Source organism: Sceloporus occidentalis, unplaced genomic scaffold, assembly GCF_023333645.1.
Source record: "Sceloporus occidentalis isolate IW3139 unplaced genomic scaffold, rSceOcc1.0.p SCAF_1, whole genome shotgun sequence".
NCBI lineage: Eukaryota > Metazoa > Chordata > Lepidosauria > Squamata > Phrynosomatidae > Sceloporus > Sceloporus occidentalis.
The window spans coordinates 15,126,473-15,149,144 of record NW_028316981.1 but is presented as its reverse complement, the minus strand read 5'-3'; the positions used below and the strand labels follow the sequence as shown (position 1 = coordinate 15,149,144).

General features: G+C 40.6%; 1 protein-coding gene across 1 annotated transcript; it reads right to left on the bottom strand.

The window, feature by feature from the left end:
* Nucleotides 1-2,454: 2,454 nt before the first annotated feature.
* On the bottom strand, nucleotides 2,455-13,879 carry LOC149320903 (uncharacterized). Its single transcript, XM_089503613.1, has 7 exons — nucleotides 13,771-13,879; nucleotides 12,770-12,846; nucleotides 12,126-12,252; nucleotides 9,291-9,370; nucleotides 8,369-8,495; nucleotides 6,201-6,281; nucleotides 2,455-4,522 (listed from the first exon to the last, which is right to left on the bottom strand). The coding sequence occupies exons 1-7, from the start codon at nucleotides 13,784-13,786 to the stop codon at nucleotides 2,676-2,678; spliced, it is 2,355 nt and encodes a 784-aa protein (XP_089359739.1). The 5' UTR covers nucleotides 13,787-13,879; the 3' UTR covers nucleotides 2,455-2,675.
* Between the last annotated feature and the right edge of the window lie 8,793 nt (nucleotides 13,880-22,672).

Sequence of the window (22,672 nt, the reverse complement as noted above, 5' to 3'; positions counted from 1 at the left end):
ATTCCTGCATGGCAGAAGAAGGGGCTGGACTAGATGGTCCTTTGGGGTCCCTTCCCTCTTTAGGACTCTATGTATTCCTGCATGGCAGAAGAAGGGGCTGGATTGGATGGCCCTTGGGGGTGCCTTCCCTCTCTAGGACTCTATGTATTCCTGCATGTTAGAACAAGTGGATGGACTGGATGGACCTTGGGGGTCCCTTTCATCTCTAGGCATCTATGTATTCCTGCATGGTAGAAGAAAGGGATGGACTGGATGGCCCTTGGGGGTCCCTTTCATGTCTAGTAGTGTGTGAGAATGTCGATTCAAATAGTATGTCAATTTCAGAAACTAATGGCTAATAATAATAATAATAATAATAATAATAATAATTATTATTATTATTATTATTATTATTATTATTATTTGTATACCGCCCTATGGCAAACCAATCTGGGCGGTTGACAACAGTAAAATATAAAATATAACAATTAAAAACACTTTATCCCTCCCCCCTTAAGACAATATTAAACAGTATAACATATTAAAAACACAATATCAAAGCATAAAAACAACAATTAAAAACTAAAAACCCTGATGTCCCTCTGTTGATCCTCAACCATCACTAAAATGGGGCCACAGGAGGAATGAGGGAATCAGGGAACCTGGGCCGGGATGGTTAATCTGGAAAGGCCTGCCGGAAGAGATCCATCTCGACAGCTTTTTTTAAAGCTGTCTAATGATGTTATATAGGTCTGTCCCTGGCTTTCCACTCCACCAAATATATCTGAGGAAGCAGACTTAAGTCTTTGAAAGCTGATGCTGCCAACTTCTTTCTTTCAGTTAGGTCCAAACCATCTAACTGCTAGGGAATCCTGGGAATTGTTGTTTATTGTGGCATCAGAGGTGTCTGAAAGAAAAAGCTCAATGTCTCAGAAAACTACAGTTCCCAGAATTCCTTAGCCTTGAACCAGGGCATTTAAAGCGGTCTCAAACTCAGCTATTTCTGCAATGTGTTTTGTATCCTAGTCTTAAAGGTGCTACATCTCTCTACATACTGGTTTTACAGACTAATATGGCTATATCTTTGAATTCTGTTTATTACATTGCCAGCTGCTTTGGAGTCATGGGGAGAGCCAGAGGTGAAACTGAACCTTTCTCCCCTGCTGCTTTCCTGATACGTAATGAGGAATAATTCTTTCCCACATAGGGTGACCTTGTCATACGGTTCTGTCAACAAGATTTGTTCAGAGGGGATTCCTCTGAGGCTGAAACGGTGTGACCAGCCTATGGCCATGACCAAGTGGAGATCCGAACCCAGCTATCCCGAGTCCTAGTCCAGAACTGAGGGGCCATTCAGACTACCTTTTACCCCGGTTCAGAAACTGAATTAAAAGTGGGAAGATGCAGAATTCTGGGATGAGGAATTATTATCATTACTAAAAATTTTATTTATATCTCCTGCTTTGGACGGCATGCGGGGGGAGGTAAGGGTTTCGGAGGTAGCACTGGGCTGGAAGCGAAGGGGAGGCTGGAAGGCTGTGGAAACCCCTGACGTTGGGGGAGTCATACGCACTCAGCCTCAGGGGAAAGGCAATGGCAAATCTCCTCAGAACCAATCTTGCCAAGAAAACCCCAGGATGGGGTTGCCATAATCTGTAATGACCCAAATACACACAACACACACACACCTGGAGGCTTTTAAATTTGACCAGTTGACAGAATATGCACACACTGCCGCCAGTTTTTTTTTTAAAGGAGGGGAGAATGCACCCATTTGGTTGGCCAATGGCTGTAGGATATGTCACCTTTGACGAAAGCAGAAGTGAATTTGATTGACAACAAAGGAGGCTCCATTTTAAAGCGGCACTGCAAATGTAAACTCCAGAGGGGCAAATTGCCCCGATCAAGATAAAGGGCAGTGGGCACTTGTTTCCGAGCCAATTCGATCTGGGGGCAACCAGATCTGCCCAGTTCTATCCAGGGCAAATGGGTGAGTGGGAATGGGGCTTCAAATCACTACCACAAACCAGCTAATCATGTACCTTGCCGAAAACCACACATCTTTATAACCTCTTTTATGCCTTTAAATGTAATGAGGAGCCAGTTTCCCTCTTTTACCCATTAGAAATATTCCTTAATTTGAAGGTATATTACTGTGGGACCCTTTGTGTCCACTCATGTTTGGTTCTAGGACTACCCTTGGATGATCAAGTCCCTTTAATTACAATGGCAGAATAAAATGGTGTCCCTTATATAAAATGACAAAATCAAGATTTTAAAAAAAAAATTATATATTTTTGGACATGGCCACTATAAGTAAATAGTAAGTAATTAAGTAAGCGTGTTTATTTAGATAGCGTAAGCCATTACAAAAAGTAATCCAAATAAAACACAAAAATCAGATACATTGTAAAAAATAGTACATTATATCACATAGTTAAAATCATCAAGAAATATTAACCTTAAAGTCTCAATTAAAACTAAATAAACACAAGGCTCTGATAACTGATCCTTTTCAGATACACTGAAAATGTGTGATATTGCTTCACAAAGATAAAATAATCCAAGACCAGATATCATTAAAAAAGAAAGGGGGGGGGGTTCAAATCTATCCTGAACCCGAACAGTCGTCTTTACAAAACTTCCTCCTTAAAATTGATGCTTTAAAAGCAAAGCAGGCTATGCTTCTCTTTTTGCTAAAGCTCTTCCTGTAACCCAGGGGTTAACATGATTTCCCCCATGTGGGTCCTTAGATGGGAATTAAGGCTTGAACTAAACGTAAATCTCTGTCCACATTCTATGCATTCATAGGGTTTTTCCCCTGAATGAATTCTTTGATGCTCTTTAAGGTACCCTTTATTACTGAAGCCCTTTCCACAATCCATGCATGTATAGGGTTTCTCCCCTGTATGACTTATTTGGTGCTGGATAAGTCCAGCTTTCCGAAGGAACTGCTTTCCACACTTCAGGCATTCATATGGTCTTTCCCCTGTGTGAATTTTTTTATGCACCCTCAAGTGTCCTTTCTGATTGAAGCGCTGCCCACACTCCATGCATTCATATGGTTTCTCCCCAGTGTGAATTCTGTGATGTATAATAAGTTTTGAACTGTCAATGAAGCTCTTTCCACATTCCATACATTTATATGGCTTCTCCTCCGTGTGAATTCTTTGATGCTCTCTTAGGTGTCCTTTCTGACGAAAGCTTTTTCCACATTCTGTGCATGTAAATGGTTTCTCTCCTGTGTGAGTTCTTTCATGAATAATACATGTCTTCTTATGACTGAAGCTCTTTCCACACTCCATGCATTTATATGGTTTTTCCCCTGTGTGAGTTCTTTGATGTAAAATAAAGTTTGACCTCGTACCAAAAGTCTTTAAACATACCATGCAGTTATATGGATTATCTCCTGTATGAGTTCTCCGATGCACCTTAAGGTATGATTTCTGACTGAATGTCCCTCCACATTCCATGCATTTATAAGGCTTCACACCTGTATGAGTTCTTTCATGGTTAGTAAGTCTTCCCCTAGCACTGAAACTTTTTCCACATTGTATGCATTCATATGGTTTCTCTCCACTATGAGTTCTTCGATGTATAATAAGTTCTGAGCTCTGACTGAAGGCCTTTCCACATTCAATACATTTATATGGTTTCTCGCCTGTATGAATTCTTTCATGTCTAGTAAGTGATGCAGCATCACTGACGCTTTTTCCACATTCCAGGCATTTATATAATTTCTCCCTCGCATGACTTCTTTGATGAACTTTAAAGTGTCCTTTCTGGCTGAAACTTTTTTCACATTCCATACATTTATAGCGTTTCTCCCCACTGTGAATTCTTCCATGCCTTGTGAGCTTTCCCCTAGTACTGAAGCATTTCCCACACTCTATGCATTTATATGGTTTCTCCCCTGTGTGAACCTTATGATGTGTGGTAAGGTGCGATCTCACATAAAAGCTCTTCCCACACTCCATGCATTTATATGGCTTCTCTCCCGTATGAGTTATTTGATGCCGCTTAAGGCTCTCTTTCCTGCTGAACTTCTTTCCACATACTATACATTTAAATGGGTTATCTTCTGTGTGAGTTCTTTGATGTTGCTTAAGACTCCCTTTCTGACTGAAGCACTTTCCACATGCCATACATTTATACGGCTTCTCTCCCGTATGAGTTCTTTGATGCAGCTTAAGGTTCCCATTCTGACTGAAGCACTTTCCACACTCCATGCATTTATACGGCTTCTCGCCCGTATGAGTTCTTTGATGCTTCTTAAGGTCCCATTTCTGACTGAAGTTCTTTCCACATGTCATGCATTTATATGGCATCTCCCCTGCTTGAGTTTTTTGATGTATAAGTGATGTAGTATCAGTGAAGTTCTTTCCACAAATCACACTTTTCAGTAGTTTCTTAGTTCCTTGGTGATTCCAAAATGTTCCAGTCCCTTTTAAATTCTTTTCAGATTCTTCTCCACACTCTTGCGTAGCAATTTCTAGGGATTCAAGAGATGGCCTCTGGTAGTTCTCACTGTCCCAATCATGATCTGATTTGGAAGATAAAAAGATTTTTAAAAAGGACATCAGGTCACGGTTTCAAGAAAAAATCCCAAAGATCTTACCAGGAATGAAGTCTCTAGTTCTTCTCTTTCTACCTTATTTCTTATTTCTTATACCTTATGGTATTTCTACCTTATTTCTTATTCCCTTCCCAAAGGTTTTGACTTTGACAAGGTTGTCAAGTCGTGTCCGACTATAGGAGACTGTGCTCATCTCCGTTACTAAGCCAAAGAGCCAGCATTATTAAAAATGACTCTGTGATCATGTGGCCAGCATGATTGCACCGAATGCCATTCCCTTCCCAACAAAGGGAACAAATGAGTACCCAGATTGTTGGGGGCAATTAGCTTACTTGCTAATTAGCTTACTTGCTGTTCACCGCTATGATCTTTGGAATAGCGGTATATAAAAACAAACAAACAAACAAACAAACAAAGTTGTTCATATTTATTTTCACATGATTTTGAATTGCTAGGTTGGCAGAAGCTGGGACTAGTGATGGGAGATCGCTCCATCATGCGGCACCTGGGCCTTGAACTGCCAAGCTCCCAGTCTTGCAATCACAGAGTCAGCCCCTTAACCACTGAGCCACTGTATCCTTATTTCTACTCTACTCTACCCTACTCTTATTTCTTTTTTCTTTTTTATAACAAATTTATTGCACATATTTAAAATAACACAATTCTTCACCTTCCCAATGGCACTGACAATGAACAATCTTGACATAGCAAAACACTGTCCTTGACAGTGTTTCCCCATCCAACAGAAAAACTTTCACAATTACATATACAACAACTAAAATTAAAAGTTCCTTTTTTCCATCAGTCCTTGTTATCTTGTGCCACATTATCTTCTCCTTTAATTTCATTAATAATTATTGAACTTTATCTCAATTTATTATGAAATTATTGGTTTATTATCATTCACATTTTTTAATTTGTTCCCTTAACTGAAGTTAACTTAACTCTTATTACATTATCTTCAAGAGTCTAATCTTTGCTCTATTCCCATTCCAATGCTTCTTTTTGTAATATATTATTATTTGGACTGTTATTCTTTCATGGTTCATTTCATATTTTATTTTAGCTGGCACAGAGGAACTTCTACGTTATGCCAGCTATTCTACAACTGTAGAATCAACTTCCATAAGACTATGCAATCAGAAGGACAGAAAAAAACAGAACTACAGCAAGGTAGGCAGGGGGCAGGATGAAGACAAGTAAATAGGGATTTAAGGTTAAGAGGCAAATGAGTAGTCAAGGAAAAGAAGCAGAAAATAAGGTTGCGTCCTTGAACTCAAGATAAGAAAGACTAATTTAGGCTGCGTCTACACTGCAGAAATAATGCACATTGACACAGCTTTAACTGCCATGACTCAATGTTATGGAATACTGAAATTTGTAGTTTTGTGAGATATTTCACCTTCTCTGTCAGAGAGCTCTGGTGCCAAAACAAACTATAAATCCCAGGATTTCATCACATCGAGCCATGAGAGATAATGTGGTGTCAAACGGAATTATTTCTGTAGCACAGACTCATCCTTGGGTGTAAATGCTTCTGAGAGTCCCTACCTAATTTGTGGCAGATTAAATTCACTGAATAAACAAAGGTTGAAAAATCCACAGAACCTCACCACAAAGGTCGAATCACATAACAAGCAGATACCTGACAATATTTTCTGTTCCTTTGAATTCTGGACAGACAAGTCTTCTTCCAGCCAAGTTATAAGGTCTGGTTTGGGAGTTTCTTTTAAAGGAAAAGAGATGCTGGTGATTACATCAGTATGCCAGTATTTCAAGTCAATTTCTTGCTATCTATACATCTATTTGATGGTTCTTTCCACTTTAGGCAGCATACACTGGAAGCAGAGTACTCTCCAAATATAAACCCAAAGAAAAGCCATTCCTAAAAACAAGTCCCTCATACTGCTACTGCCTTGTCTGGATTATGCTTCCATTCCCTGGTTCTGGTCCAGACTACTACTACTACTACTACTACTACTACTACTATTATTATTATTATTATTATATTTTCTTATATCCCGCCTTTCTCCCAATATAGGGACTCAAGGCAGCAAAGAGCAGATTTAAAACACTACAATTTAAAAACAGATAAACATTAAAACATATAAATAGAAAATATAAAAAAACAATTAAACCATTTTAAAAGTTAAAACAGTTATGAGCTACAATCAAATATTACAATACAAGCCTTAAATTTTTAAATAGCACAACATTCCCAGATCTTATCAATTTGCAAAGGCCTGGACCCACCAGAGCCAAACACTGCCCCAGCTCCCCACCACCACCACCAGCTATTAGATTCCTGCTGCCAAAATCCTGTGAAAAACAACCTGAAACCCATGAATAAGTCCGCTTTAGGAACAGGATTTTCTAGCTGACCATAGACTCTCAGGAAGAAGAGACAGAGAGAGGAGCAAATCCCAAGATGGGGCTCCCTGTGTCAGAGAATGAGACAAGACCTGTCTCAGCCTGATTGCCCACTGCCAGTTAAAATAAGGGGTAGATGGGATAGCTATTTATTCACTCACATCCTGCCATTTCCCTGAGGCTAAATGAAAGATTATTCCCAAAGTGCCTACAGCTCAGCTGTAGGTGGAACTCAATGAAGCCAGCTCCTTTCATTCAGGATTCTGGTTGGCCTTGGCTGCATCTGCACCACAGAAATAAGACAGGATGACACCTAACAATTCGTTCTATTGCAAAGTATTCCTAGATGTACGCAAATCCCCATGATTACTTTTAAAGGTGGTCAGAATCTGCACAGCAACATGAGCTATCCTATAAGGTCATGGACACTACTATAGATAAGAGCAGATGTGCAGGACAACATGTGGAAACTGCAGCATGGGCTCTAATTGTTTCAGGTTAAAAGTACTCAGGAATTCATAGGACAATAAACAATATTATCTCAATTAGCTATTCACATGCAACATGCAAGGAGGAATTTATGTTATACAATGCCCCTGCAATCTATTATACAATGCGCACATCATAACTGGGCACAACATATGCGGCTTTCAGCATACACTGAAAGCCGTGCGGGAAGAAGCCTTGGCATGTCCTGGAAGGGGTAATGGTGCGTTCGTCCATGGAGTGTGTGCTGCATCCCAAGCACAAGCCCCATTTTTTAAAATGGAGCTTGAGTACACGTGGAATTCCCCTTATGTGGGTGGTGTGTGTGTGTCCAGAAAGATACCCCATGTAAGGGAAGGGCGCACTGTACATAGGAATGACAAGGAGAGTAAGGAACCAACAGTACACATGCAAATCACTTCTGCCTTTCCAGATCATACAATATATTTAGCCAAGTCCATTCCAGGCAAGCATTCTCTGAAGATGCCAGCCACAGATGCTGGTGAAACATCAGAAAGAATCTCTGCCAGAACATGGCCACATAGCCCGAAAAACCCACAAAAAACTAGAGTAAGGATTTACTGTTGTGAACACAGAAAATGCATTCAAATTAGAAAAAATGCATGCACTATTGGTGAAGGATTTTCAGGAGTTTAAGCATGAGGGGAAAATATTAGACTTTGTTGCTTAGAGAAAATATTGATTAAAAATAGGGAAGGATATACTAAACTAATATCCGAAACACACTGCAGAAATAATCCAGTTAAAGACTGCCTTAACAGCCCTGGCTTAGTGCTAGGGAATCCTAGGAATTGTAGTTTATTGGGGCACCAGAGCTCTCCGACAGAAAAGGTTATATATCTCACAAACCTACATCAATCAAATTGCTTCCACAACTCAAGGAAAGCCTAGAAAAAAGTCTTCAGCATTTATCACATAAGGGAAATACATCATTACCCAGAAAGACTACAGTCTCAAAGTTCTCCAGCATGACTTCCTTGAAGAGAGTTTTTTGGCCTAGATCGAGGAGATCCCATTCCTCCTCGGTGAAATACACAGCCACCTGCTCAAAGGACATCACCCACTGGAAAAAAGAAGAAAAAAAGCTCTAATCAAAAATTTCCTCCTCTTCCAAAGAGCAGTGGCATCACCAGGGTTAGTATCACACTAGTGTGGTAACTCATGGTGTCAACCTGAGGCTTGGAACCACCAGGCCAATGGTCCCTCGGGTGGATCAGGCTGCTATGGAAGAGAAAGGCTCCAGTCTACCTGCCACTGATAGCTGGCAGACCAGGATACTTGATACTATCCATGTTTGGCGTTGTTCTGGCCTACTTGCCTTGTTTGCAACTCTCAAAGGCATCCAGGAACCATTTGGGAAGAGGTGAAGCCTCAAGGAGTTTGTTGTTGCATGATGAGAGCCCTAGCCGTCCTCCTCACTGACTTCAGATAAGTAAACTGGGTACTTCCCAGGACCTTCTGTCTCCAGGACTCTCAGTCTACCCATTAAGAGGTATGGAAGTATGCTCTATGCTGGAAGTGTGAAGTGTCCACCAGTGCGGTCCACACACTTCACATCTCCCCACTAGAAATGCCCCTGCCAAAGAGTAAAGTTTGTGAGTGAGTGGAAGCAGCACAGGCATTTAACCACTGCACTATGAGGGCTCTTACATGTTAGGAAGTGCTAAATTTCCCCCTCCCCCCCTTTTTTTTTATTTAACAGATTCAAGACTTCATGTGGGAGATGTCAGAAAGATTGTAACATTCCTCCCTAGTCACATCGCAGCAGCAAAATTAAAGTTAGGGGATATTCTTTTCAACACAGAGGGGGACATATAGGCAGTCCCTCTGCAATTCTCCCCAACAATCCCTACCTTACCTGAGGTAGCTTCAAGGCTGCCTTTTCTGCTCTACCCAAAGAAGATGATCCACAGGCTGCCTGTGCTGCCATCATACTGACTGTGGGAGAGAGAAAACAGATAAACTAGGCCATCACACAGATTCCTACAGCTCTTGCAGTTGGGGACTCTAAAGCAGGAGAAGCTGGGTCTGGTGGCAACTGGCAAATTATATCACTCAGGTTCCTACAGAGAAGAAAGACTGATGTGGAGCAGAAGACTTTTGTTCTCTGTGCCCATCTCGGTGTCATGATTCTGACTACTGGAATCTGTGTCCAGCTTTTGAAGAGAAGCAAATGTGTGTAACTACAATGAACCACTTGTTTTAGCCCATGGGCAGGAGAGTCCTTAAGGAAGGGGCTGTGCAAAGTCTTGGGAGTTTATCACACGGGAGGAATTTCTCTTAATTTCGAATGAAAAGAAAGTGGGGCCAGAACGCATTCACGTGAATTCACTAGTTCATCGAATTTACGTGAATTCGAATTGCATTCAAACTGACTTCCCATTGCCGGAAAATAGCTTGCCATTGCCTGAAATTGCATGTGTTCATCTCTCACGCAATAACATGAAACCCCATAATTGCGTTGAAACTGACTTCCCATTGCCCTAAATTGTGTGTGGTAGTCTAACACGCAATAACGTTAAACCCCATGATTGCGTTCGGATTGCCATTGGATTATACTTCCAATTTCTCTTGTCTGATAAACTCATTGGTGTAGGAGAGAGACATACATGGAGAGGAATGGATATACTTAATATACTTAACTATAAGTAGATTTTATGTATAAGTCAAGGGCAGGTTTTGGGGTCAAAATTATGGATTTTGATATGATCCGTGGATAAATTGAGGGTAAAACCTAGGGGTATGTAACAAAGGATCAAAAGGATAAAACAAAAGGAAACAATGCCAAAGAACTTACAAAATTACAGTAGGCATGACTGTTTGTGCTCACACTAAAGGCTGGATGGACGACAGAATAGAGGGGAATCAGTGCTTCTAGGATAGATTACACTCTTGCTATTTGTCAGGGGACGCTTCCTATTTTAAAAAGGATTAAAGCTGACCCATGGATAAGTCAACTCATGTTTGGTGGGTCAATTTTTTGACTAAAATTTCTAGATTTATATGTGACTATACACAGTAGGCCATTACCATCTACTATAATTAAGGAACAGAACTAAAAATTATGTGTGGATAGGAAAGGGGTGAGGCAGTGTCTCTGTATTGTTTGTTATGTGTTCTCCTTCTGTTGTATTCTGGGGCTTTAAGGTTTTAACTGTTGGAACTACTTGGCTTTGAGTCCTCCACTGGGCAGAAACAGGTTTTAAGAAACAGTCCCAGGCTAAGACACTTGCCATCTGGAGTAATGAGACATTGTGGACTTTTCTTCAAGCATCACCTTCAATGGTGCTCTTTTTGTCTATAGAGTATTTAGGACACAAGTGGGCAAAGTGTGGGCTACAAGCCACAAACAGCTCTTCAGTGCCATTTTTGTAGTTCCCCAGGCATTAAAAAAGGATTGCCCCCAAATGCCCTCCAGAAGGAACACCCCCCCAAAGTCAACAAATTTGTTTGCAGTTTTTTCAACCCCAAATGCCTTTTAACCATGTTTTGGGCCTCTCTGGGCTAATTTAGGTCTAGGAAAGCTATTTTTTAAAACAGAAAATGAACAAGGAGTGACTTTTGCTCACTTTCTATTGTGAAAAAAGGTAATTCCTGAGCCTAAAATGGCCAGGAAAGCCCCAAATATGTGTGCCTGGGACTGAACGAACCTCCTACCTTTCCAAATTTGCCCTCTCCTAATTTAGGCCTCAACATCATGCCCCTTCAAAGGCAAGCACTTTGACAGAAATGGAAGTATGAAGGAAAATAACACAGAAAAAAAAAATCCCATTCATTGTTACGTTCATTGTGTTTCATTTTTTTGTGTTACTTTTTCTTCACATTGTGATCTGTCTCAAGCTACTAGAAATGACCTGATGTTTAGACCCTAAGTGTCCAATAGGCTGAGCCATCATGTTTTAAATTTAGCCCCTCCAATAGCTCTTTGACAGCCTCAATAGTGACTAAACAATAAAGACTCCTACCATTTCATTGTTGAAATTCATACAAGTATTATTTCCACGTGCAGTGTTATTTTCATTAGTGCAGGACAGTCAGGTTGAGTATCCCTTATCCTAAATGCTTGGGACCAAAAGTGTTTTGGATTTTGGATTTCCCCCCCAGAGTTTGAAATATTTGTACATACATAATGAGATATTTTGGAGATACATCTTATACATCTTATATCTTATAAACATGAAGGTAATTTTATACATAACGTTTTAAATAATTTTGTCCATTAAACAAAGTTTGTGTACACCGAATCATTAGAAAGCAAAGGTGTCACTATCTCAGCCACCCATGTAGACAATTCTGGATTATTTTGGATTTTGGAACAGCAGATAAGGGACACTCAATTTGTACCAAAGAACTGTGCAGGAGCTGCTCAACAGGAGAGGTTGCTTGGGAGCATTTTGATCAATCTCACAGGCTACATTTGATGGGTAAATTAGAGCTGCCATATCTGCACCACCCATACCAGCATCTATATTAGCATCTAAATTAGTTTACAGTTGTAAACCGCTTAGACACTGCTTAGGCGGTATGAAGCGGTATATAAATAAAGTTTGTTGTTTGTTTAAATGCCTTGGAATCCTAAGGAACTAATTACAACCTACAAGAAGAGAACCACCCTAATAGGCTCCAATTCCCTGAAGACAGAAATAAACATTTGCCTCTTCCAAAATGCATGGGGGGGGGGGGGTATCCTTACCCAGAAAGTTAACATTCCTATAGTTCTCCAGCATGACAACCTTGTACAAAATTCTTTGGCTGTGATTCAGAAGATCCCACTCTCCTTTGGTGAAATACACAGCCACATCATCAAATGACACCAGTTGCTGAAAGAAAGATTTATTCTGCATTAGGAGAAATAGTTTCCTTGTAGTCTTCATTTAATAATAATTATAATAATATGTACTTTTAAACATATGAATATATGACGACACAGTAGAATCATCCAGCATAAATTAAAATAAATTACATTTTGATCCTATGGAAACAAGAGTTCATGTCAGAAATATATTAAAGTTCACGGTGTACAAGTCAATACATGGCTACAAATGTAGATAAAAGAGAAATATTTTTGGGAGGCTGACTTTTCAATATTAGCAATATGCCTACTGATGCTATCTGAGAATTATTATTTCTGATAGAAAATTTAAATTAATACTATTAAGTACAGTATGCTGCTTTATTTTTAATTTGTAAAATGTTAGGCTCTGTTAGGGAAAAAATGATTATAACAGCAGCAGTTACTACTATTACTACTACTGCTATCATCATCAGACCTTATACCTCAGCACAGTGGGAGATGGCAAAGTTGTCCCCTTCATCTCTCTCTTATTCTCTCCTTACCTGAAGTGTCTGCATGGTGACGCTTTCCACTTTCCCATTAAGAAGAGATGGTCCAGGCCCTGATGCCATTATATCACCTGTGGAGACACAAACAAGATTGTCTCTGGTATATGGAGCATGTATGGCCTGTACAGGTTCCTCATCTGAATTGGCAACGTTTCCCCCAGGGACCACTACTTCTTAGGCAGAAGGTCTTAAAGTTCCCAACAAACTTGAGATGAGCTTTTCCCCACCACCATCGTCATCATCATCATTATTTATTGACATGGCATCATCAGTGTCCATGGTGCTTTACAAAGTAAACGAACAACAACAAAAACAGCCAGCCATGCCAAAGGCATAAATCTAAGATGTGCGTGCATGTGTGGTTTTTGTGTGCCTCTGTGTGTATAGTGTAAACATACAAATACAAAGAGGAAAGATGGAGCAATGCAAATATAAAAACAATGCAATCCAACAGTAAAACAAATGATCTAGATAGAAATACAAACACCCACGCAATATAGTATAAAGCAAGCTAACAAATACATGTAATCAAGCTATACCATATTATATTAAACTACAATTCTCGCTCTGAGTCCCAGTTCTGGGAAAAGAGCAGGATACAAATAAATATAAGAATACGATTCTGAATTGAGATTTAAAAACAATGAGATTAGCAGGTAAAAAGAATAGTGTTTTATTATTTGTGGTTTTGCCAGGGTTCTTTTCACCCCAAATTAAACACATGCAAGAATCCAGGAGAAGAGGAGGAGAGAATAGAGATGGCCTTTCAAAGGAGGGAAGGAGGAGGTTTCCTAGGAAGCAAATGCCTGCAGCTCAGTCCCTCCTTTGCAGCTGGGCTGGAGGGGGTCAGCCTCCCCCTAACCACTAAGAACAACTACAAAAGTGTGTGTGTGTGTGTTTGTGGGTCTCTCTCCTTCCCTCCCAAATGCCCCACAGGAGGAGCCCCCTCTTCCTTTTGTTTCCCCCTCTTTCCTCCTCCATCTCCCCAGTCTCACCCTTTGCCTCCTTCATTGTCAGTCCCTCCAAGGCACTGGCCTCCCAGAAAGAAGGGAAAGAGCAGCTGGGAAGAAGGAAAGAAGGAAGGCACCTCCTTTATTTGCCTTCCTTATCTTTCCCCTGAATGTATATAACATTTCCTGCCTCTCTGGGAATGGAGTTTCTCTCATTTAACCCTCAAAGGTCCAGTGTGGAAAAGCCATCTCTCTCTCTCTCTCTCTGGCTGCATCCACGCAGCAGAAATAATAATAATAATAATAATAATAATAATAATAATAATAATAATAATAGATTTCTTACATCCCGCCTTTCTCCCAATGCAGGGACACATACAATATAATCATATAGTAATAATAATAATAATTCTTTATTTATATAGCGCTGTAAATTTGCACAGCGCTGTACATAAAAACAATAAATATAAAAGAGTAAACCTGCATATAGCATACAATCTAACAATAATAATATACAGAGATAGATGTAACAACCTCATATATGTATTGGGAGAAAGGTGGGATATAATAAATTTATTTATATATATTTATAAAAATTTAATAAGATAGATAAATATGACTCTATATATATATATATATATATATATATATATATATATAACAACATAATAATATAGATAGATAAATAGTAGGTAGGTAGAAATAGATAGATAGATAGATAGATAGATAGATAGATAGATAGATAGATGATAGTGCGCGTGTGTATTTATATATGTATATATTGCTGGATATTATCTTTACTGAGTACAAATAAATTACAATTAACATGTTCTATATACAATAATATTTTTGTCTTATTACTTTGTATCATTGTACTATTCCATCCTTCTCTTGTTATATTTACTTTGACTTGTGGATTATACTATATATATATATATATATATATATATTTCTCTTTCATCAATAAACCTCCTAATCTAAGGTCTTTTTGTAGCTATTTATCCTCACATAGAAATCATCTCATACACACACACACGGTCGGCCCTCCCTGTCCATGGACTTTTTATCCACGGATTCAAGCATCCACAGCTTGAAAATATTCAGAAAAAAAACATGATTCCAAATAGCAAACCTTGATTTTCCAGTTTATATAAGAGACACCATTTCTTACATGCCTCTACCCATGGGTCACAATTAGGAACAAATAACAGACACACCACATCAGTTAAAACACATCCATTAAAATACACATATAATTCATTGTGGAACCACTGGCGCAAAACACACTGCAGGAATAATCCAGTTTGAGATGCTTTAACTGCCCTGGCTTGGTGCTAGGGAATCCTGGGAATTTTAGTTTGTAAGGGTTAAATGTTTCACAAAACTACAGCTCCCTGATTCCTCTAGCATTGAGCCAGGGCAGTTAAAGCAGTCTCAGACTGGATTATTTGTTTCTGCAGTGTGTTTTGGACCTACGGCTGCCTCATTCCAGTTGCTCAACTCCAGGCATCTAATGTGCACAGTGTGGAAATTGCTCTGATGTTAGCAAATTGTGCAAATGAGGAAGAGCACACAAGCCAGGAAAGTCTGCAGCAGTTGGCTTTTGCTTAAGCCTACTGGGAAGAGCCAGAGTCCATTTCCTCCTCTCCTCTTTGAGTTAAATGACTTCAAACTACTTTTGTACTTTGAACTCAATTTGCAGCAGTCAAAATATGCTGAGGACAAAGGGGCAAAGTGGGAGGAGAGGGAGAGAGAAGCTGGGACATTTTAAAAGCCACTAAAAAAAGTAGGAGGACAGATATTAATTTGTAATTAATCTGACTCACAGGAGATTATCAGAAGTGAATCACTCCCGTCCTTATGCCATCATTATTGCAGAAAAGACTATCACACACGTCGCACTTATCCCGTCTAGGACTTTATGACACAGGGAAAATCGGGGCTTTAACCAGCGGTTAACCCTTGAAAATAGTACAATTGTGATTAAGATTTTCACACGTCACCATTAAAATACCACCCCCCCCCCCCCATGTGATACAGTCTATAAACATGTCAATGAAGTGGAATTGTCCTGTAACTTTTGAATAACAGAAACTTCCGTTAATGAAAAATGACAGGACAATTCCACTTCATTGATGGGACAATAATGGGATAACTGTGACATTATGTCATAATCTTCATGCAATCACACGAAAAGGATGGGGAAAGGATGTCTTTTCCCCCATGTGATAACCTTTCCAGTCTTGGGAGAAGGGCAGGATATAATAATAATAATAATAATAATAATAATAATAATAATAATAATAATAGGGACTGTCCTTGCCGAATTGGAACAGTTTAAGGATATTGTTTTGCTGGGCTTTACCACTCACTCTCCTTTCTTTCTACCTCCTGCTCTTCACCCTTCCCATTTATTTCTGTTCATTTATTATTTTTATTTTTCTCACTTGCCAGGGGCATCACTTTTGAAACACAGAATCATAGATTCATAGAGTTGGAAGCGATCCCAAGGGCCATCCAGTCCAACCCCATTCTGCCATGCAGGAAATCACAATCAAAGCATCCTTGACAGATGGACATACATAGGGTTGCCATAAGTCAGGAGCTCCAAACCAGGACAAATGTAGGATAACATTTTCAAATGTAGGACACATTTTTAAAAATGGAGGACACACAAAAAATTTGAGGGTTTTAAAAAAATGTTAATATAATTGCATTTTTTTAGGCATGATCAAAATGGAGGACATTTTGGCATTATTTCTAGACAGATGGCAGAAATGGACTTGCCCTCGGGTTCAACTGTACTTCTCAGAAGTGTGTACTTGGGCAAGGGACTGTGGTTTTTCTTCACTGCGCATGAGTTAGTAAAAATCACAGCAAGTTACATTGGCTGTGCCTCAGAGGCTTGTTGATATCAATATCACCATCATCATTATCATCATCACTATAATTGTCCAAGAAAGGCAGACTTGTTAGCATTCAAAGCGCCATAAATACACAGAAAATGCACTTGCATATATTTAATAATAAAAAATAATGCGGAAAAAATAAAAAACAAGGCAGGGGTGTATATATTTAATAATAAAAATCAAAGTAATAAAATAAAAAACAAGCAATAATAAAAATTAATGAAACAAAATAAAAACAAGCGATAATAAAAATTAATAAAATTAAAACAAGCAATAATAAAAATGAAATAAAATAAAATAAAAAAGCAATAATAAAAATAAATGAAATAAAATAAAATAAAAAGCAATAATAAAAATTAATAAAATAAAAACAAAAAATAAGTATTTTATATTTTTTAAAATTAATTAAAAAAAACCCCAAGGCAGACCTGAAATGGCCACTGACTCACCTTTCTACCTCCTCCTCCTCTTCATCCTCCTCCTCTTCCCTCCCCCCCTCCTCCTCGGCGCAAGGGCTCCTTGGGAAGCCCCGTGCGAGGGCGAACATGTGGAGGATGCGCGTGCGCTGTCGTTGGCCCATGCTGTGGCCGGGGCGGCGTGCGCAAGGGAAGAGGAGCCTGTCCCCTTTGGCCAGCTGGCCAATGGCCAGCTGGCCCAAGGGGACGAGCTCCTCTGTCATAGCCCCGCGAGTGGGCGAGAAAGCCCCGCTGCGGGTGGCGTGGTGGCAGCGCTGGCGAGGAGGAGGAAGGCGGTGCTGCCCAGGAGCAGGAGGGCGGCGCTGCCCAAGAAGAGGAGGAGGAGGTGGGTTGGTGGCCAGCTGCATTACCGGCTGCGGCAATGGCCGCATGCTGGCCCGGAGGCGGGACAAAGGCCAGGGTTGGGGGGGAACCGGACCGGGGCAGGCAGGGGGACCCCAAAAGCGGAATTGTCCCGGGGGCTGCCGGGATATGGCATCCCTAGCCATACAGCCTCTGTTTAAAGACTTCCAAAGAAGTAGGCTACACCACTCTCTCAGGAATTGCCTTCCACAGCTCTTATTGTCAGGAAGTTCTTCCTAAAGTTCAGGTGGAATCTCTTTTCCTGTAGCTTGCATCCATTTACAAGCTTGCTCCATCCTCAATATGACACCCCTTCAAATGTTTAAACAGGACGATCATATTAACTCTTAACCTTCTCTTCACTAGTCTAAACATACCCAACTCCCTAAGTCCTTCCTCATAAGGCATGGTTTCCAGATCCTTCACAATTTTGGTTGCCCTCTTCTGGACACGCTCCAGTTTGTCCACATCATTATTGCATTGTGTTGCCCAGGATTGGGCACATTGTTCCAGGTGAGACCTGACCAAAGCAGAGTGGCACCATCACGTCCCTTCATCTAGAAACTATACATCTATCGATGCAGATGCCATGCCCAGCCAGGCTGAGGACAAGGCGGCTGAGCCAGAGTCTCAACTTGGACCTGTGCCAGAAGCTGAGTCTGAGCCTGGCCCTAGTTTGCTCCTGCCAGCTCCAGCAGAGTTTGTGGCTTCCAAGGAGGCTCAGCAGCCAAGCCTCCTGGTAACAGAGCCTGCAGGCATGGATGAAGGAAAAGGGAGAGCAGCAACTGCAGTAAACCTTCCTTCAGCTAGCAACCAGTAAAAAGGAAGGGCCTCTTGCGTTCAAGAAGGCTTCATCTAAAATGCTGAGACAATCAGACGCAGCTGGATTCCTGCAACTTGGGAATTTAAACACATGCAGAATCCCTGCTCCTGGCTGGAAACCTTACTCCTTGGATTGCTGGTTGCCATGTCTCTCTGGACTTCTTGACTTTGGGATTTGCTCTCTTGTCTCGTCAATCTCTGGAACCCTGGACTTTGGATCGTTGACTTCTCTCTTTGGCTGTGCCCTCTGGTGCTATTTGGACTCTTGCTTGAGAACTGACTGCTTGCACAGACCTTTGCTTTGTTTCGTTTGACTTTGAGACATTATCTAGCTCTGAGTGTGTTTTTATCAGCATACTTGGTTGCTTTCCCAGGAAAGCAACCTAAAATTGCATTAAACATTTGCCTTCGGGCAGAAACGGGTTGTGGCATTTGCCTCTGTCCCTTTAAAATGCTGAAGCGATTATGTGAATGGGGTGAGGCTCACTTGGACCAGAAAGGAGAGCCCCCAGGTCTTTTAAAAACAGGTTTAATTATAACTTAATTTTTAATTTCTTAAACATTTTTTTAAATTTAAAAAATTTATTCTTAAAAAAAAATCTTTAAAGACATCACATCTTACCAAGTTTTCACTTTAACCACATTAAACTATGTATATATATGTAAATACATTTAGGCTGTACATATGCGATTGTAATTTAAAAGTATCGTTTTAATTTTGCTAGTTGTTTGTGTCACTCCATTTCCATGACATCCAGTGATAAAGGGGGATTTGTGAGTAACATTAGTGGACTTGTGGTCTGAAGTGTTGGACCAGCACTCCAGGAGACCAGAGTTCAAATTCCTGCTTAGCTGTGGAAACCCATTAGGTGACCTTGGGCATGTCACATTCTCTCAGCCTCAGAGCAAACCAATGGCAAAACCCCATGGAATGAATCCCAGAAATGGGAGCAGAGCAATGTTCATCTACTAAATCATACACAAGTTCCTACTTTTTGTGGCAAAATGCTAGAGCTAGAAGGGGCTAAGATAATCATATGGACATGGATACGCCAGAGAGTGACCATAAAGCCAAAATAAGGTAGAGCCATGCTGAAAGAAAAAGTGTCTGCAACTTTCCTTTCTAAAGGAAAACCTTTAGAAGCTGCAGAGTTGTCAAGCTCTTAAGTGTTATCCATGCTGCTCCATATAAATTTTGGTATAAATGATAACCCTTAATGACCCCTAGATGAACTCTTAATAGCCTGTCCACCATTGCCAGCAAGGCATGAGAACATGTACACACACCCCTGAGGGGCACCCACATCATCATATCTAGAGAGTCGCATAAGAGGATTATCATATGACCAGGAAGAGCAAATGTTTGCCTTGCCTGAGGCTCTTGCCCCCTCCCCAGGTCTGTTGTCCAAGCAGCTTAAGACCACTAAGACAATCAGACAGGGACATCCAGTTGAAAAGCAAGTAATTCAACACCTTTGTTCTCACCATCAAGCACCTTTGCCAGAAGCAAGATTTTGCCTACAAATACTCCCAGATTTGCTTGTTCACTGGGCCAGTCTGGATTTCAGGGGGAAGCTCTGTCCCCTTGAACCCTGACCTGGCTCCTGGCTCCTGACTCCTGGCCAGTCATTCCATGGCTGAGCCCCATGCCATCCTCATCATATTCCATTTGGATTCCTGGAGGGAGTCTACATTCTGGTACGTATCACCCCAGTGATGCCTAAAATCCTATTCCATGCTAACCTATGCTTTTCCTGAGCCTTGTCTGTGTGTGTGTATGCTAGTGAATCGTATGTGTTTTTCCCCTTATAAATAAATTGGTTATTAATTCTAGAAGTCTGTCTCAGCTCCATTTATTGGTCAAATCCCCTGGTCTGCTCCGTATACATATCGGGAGACGATTCTGCAAGGGCCGTCGTAGCAGGCCCTCCTCTTGCAATATTTGAGCTAATAACAATAACAATAAAATTCCCCTAAAAGGACCCTTGGCTACATAAGAACCTCAAGGAAAAGGAGATTAAGCATTTCCAGAGTATGCTGATCCCTATCATTGATTAACTAGTGCTTGGTACTCATAGCAGTAATTGATTAGGTGTTTGCTTAATAATTTGCCATTATGGCTTAATAATGACTGCTGTTTAATGATTGCCTAATATATATATCTAGTATGCCCCTGTGGTTAGCTATATGTTGTTGTATGTTACCGCTGGGTAGATTTTCCAAAACTGCTATAGATCAGAAGTTGTGTGTTGCATTTAATGCCAGATTACTCTGTTGGAAAGCTGACCTCTGAACTGGCATATTCTGCAAATGTCTTCAGTTCACTGCTACCTTTATTCTTGAACCCAAATCAGGAAATGGGAAGAAAGATTTCTCTATACCACAGAAAAACCGCAGCCTTGGCTCCTGGGACCAAATACATTGAGATGTGGCATAGTGGTTTAAGTACTGGACTGCAACTATGGAGACCAGGGTTCAATTCCCCACTAAGCCATAAAACCCAATGGGTGACCTTGAACAAGTCACACACTCTCAGCCTCAGAGGATGGCAATGCCAAACCCCCTCTGAACAAATCTTGCTAAGAAAACCCCATAATAGCTTAGCCTTAGGGTTGCTGTAAGTCAGAAACAACCTGAAGGCGTACAGCAACAACAAAACTGTAGACTACAAGTCACAATCTACACACTGTACATATGTATTTTAGCCACATTTTGCACCTAAAATAGGACTATGACTGAGGAACAGGCTTTGATTCCCAGCTCACCCTCAGAAACCCACTGGGTGACTTGGGCATGTCACACTCTCTCAGCCTCAGAAGCAGAGAAAGGCAAACCTCATCTAAACAAAGCTTGTCAAGAAAAACCCGTGATAGCTTCACCTTGGGATTGCCATAAGTTGGAAATGACTTGAAAGCACAGAACAAGAATAGGATCTTTATTAGGCAATTGCCAAATGTGCTCCTCCCATCCAAGATGCAGAGGAAGCCTCCATCTTCTCTCCTCCCAGTGAGCCTCAGGGCATCTCTCTCAGAAATGATACAAGCCCAACATGCTCAATAAGGAGGGGAAGATTTGAGAGCACCCCCACCTTATTTTGTTTTCACTGCCCACTACCACTAAAGGCCAGCAGACCTCATCCTGTGAGTGAGTGCCATCCTCATTGGCACTCTGTATTCCTTTACAATGGTGAAGCAATGGGGAAAAGAGGACACCATCAAACCTCCCAGCACATAAACCTTGAGCAGCACATGAATCTTGCAGAGGGTAAGCCAAGACATTTCAGTGGGAAGTTTGGTTTGGCCCCTTCCGTTTTCTTTCTTCCTGGAGCCAAAGAGATTGTCATTCGGTAGGTGCTTCCTTGGTGACCTTCTCTGACATTCACGTCACAGAAGGGTGTTTTCAATGCAGAATGCGGTACTTTGATCTTACAATTTAAGTGATTTACATTGTTTTAACTACCGTATGCCTTTTTTTAACTGTTAAATAAACTTTTCAAATATAACATTTTGTTGTTGTGTGCCTTCAAGTCGTTTCCAACTTATGGCGACCCTATCACAGGGTTTTCATGGCAGGGTTTGTTCGGAGAGGGGTTTGCCTTGGTCTTCCTCTGAGGCTGAGAGAGTGTGGCTTGCCCAAAGTCACCCAGTGGAGTTCCATGGCTCAGAACTTGGTCTCCAAAGTCATACTCTAATACTCAAACCACAGTAACAAGCTGACTTTCAATACATTTTAGCTGAACTTTAAATTGGTGATAATGCTTTAGGTCCCTCAAAAACAAAACATCACCACCAACAACCAAACTCAGTTGTTCCCATTCTGTTGTTCTCTTTTTACAATCAGTGCATTGATTAAGATGACAAATTCTTCTGGGTGGAGGGTGGCAAGGGGTGCAGACTGGGCAGCTGAGGGGCAAACACATTCAAGCACACTCACCCACTGCAACAGATACACACCACAATCCTACTGGAGATTGCTGGGTGAAGAGGCTTAAACTCACTCACATTGCAAAGATTATTCCAGGGAACAATGTAGAGGGAAGGCTGGGCATTTGCCCTCTTTCTTGGAGGACCCCTACAAATCCAGCAAATAAGGCAGTACCATCTGGGAAGAGACAGGTAGCCAATATCACTCACCAATCAGATGTGGCCATGTTATCATCTTAATATCATACCAGGGTTTCACAAAATTCCTGGAATTCAAGGCAGCTTACAAAAATAGAAACCAATGTAGGCAAAAATTCACATCAGTTAAAGTACAACTACATCCATCCCTCCACATTTGCGGCTTTAATTTTTGCAGCTTTTTTAAAAAAAATAAATATTTTTTATTAATTGTTCCATATTAAAATACATATTATTACAGTACATAATACTAAGCTTTTATTCATTATACATATTT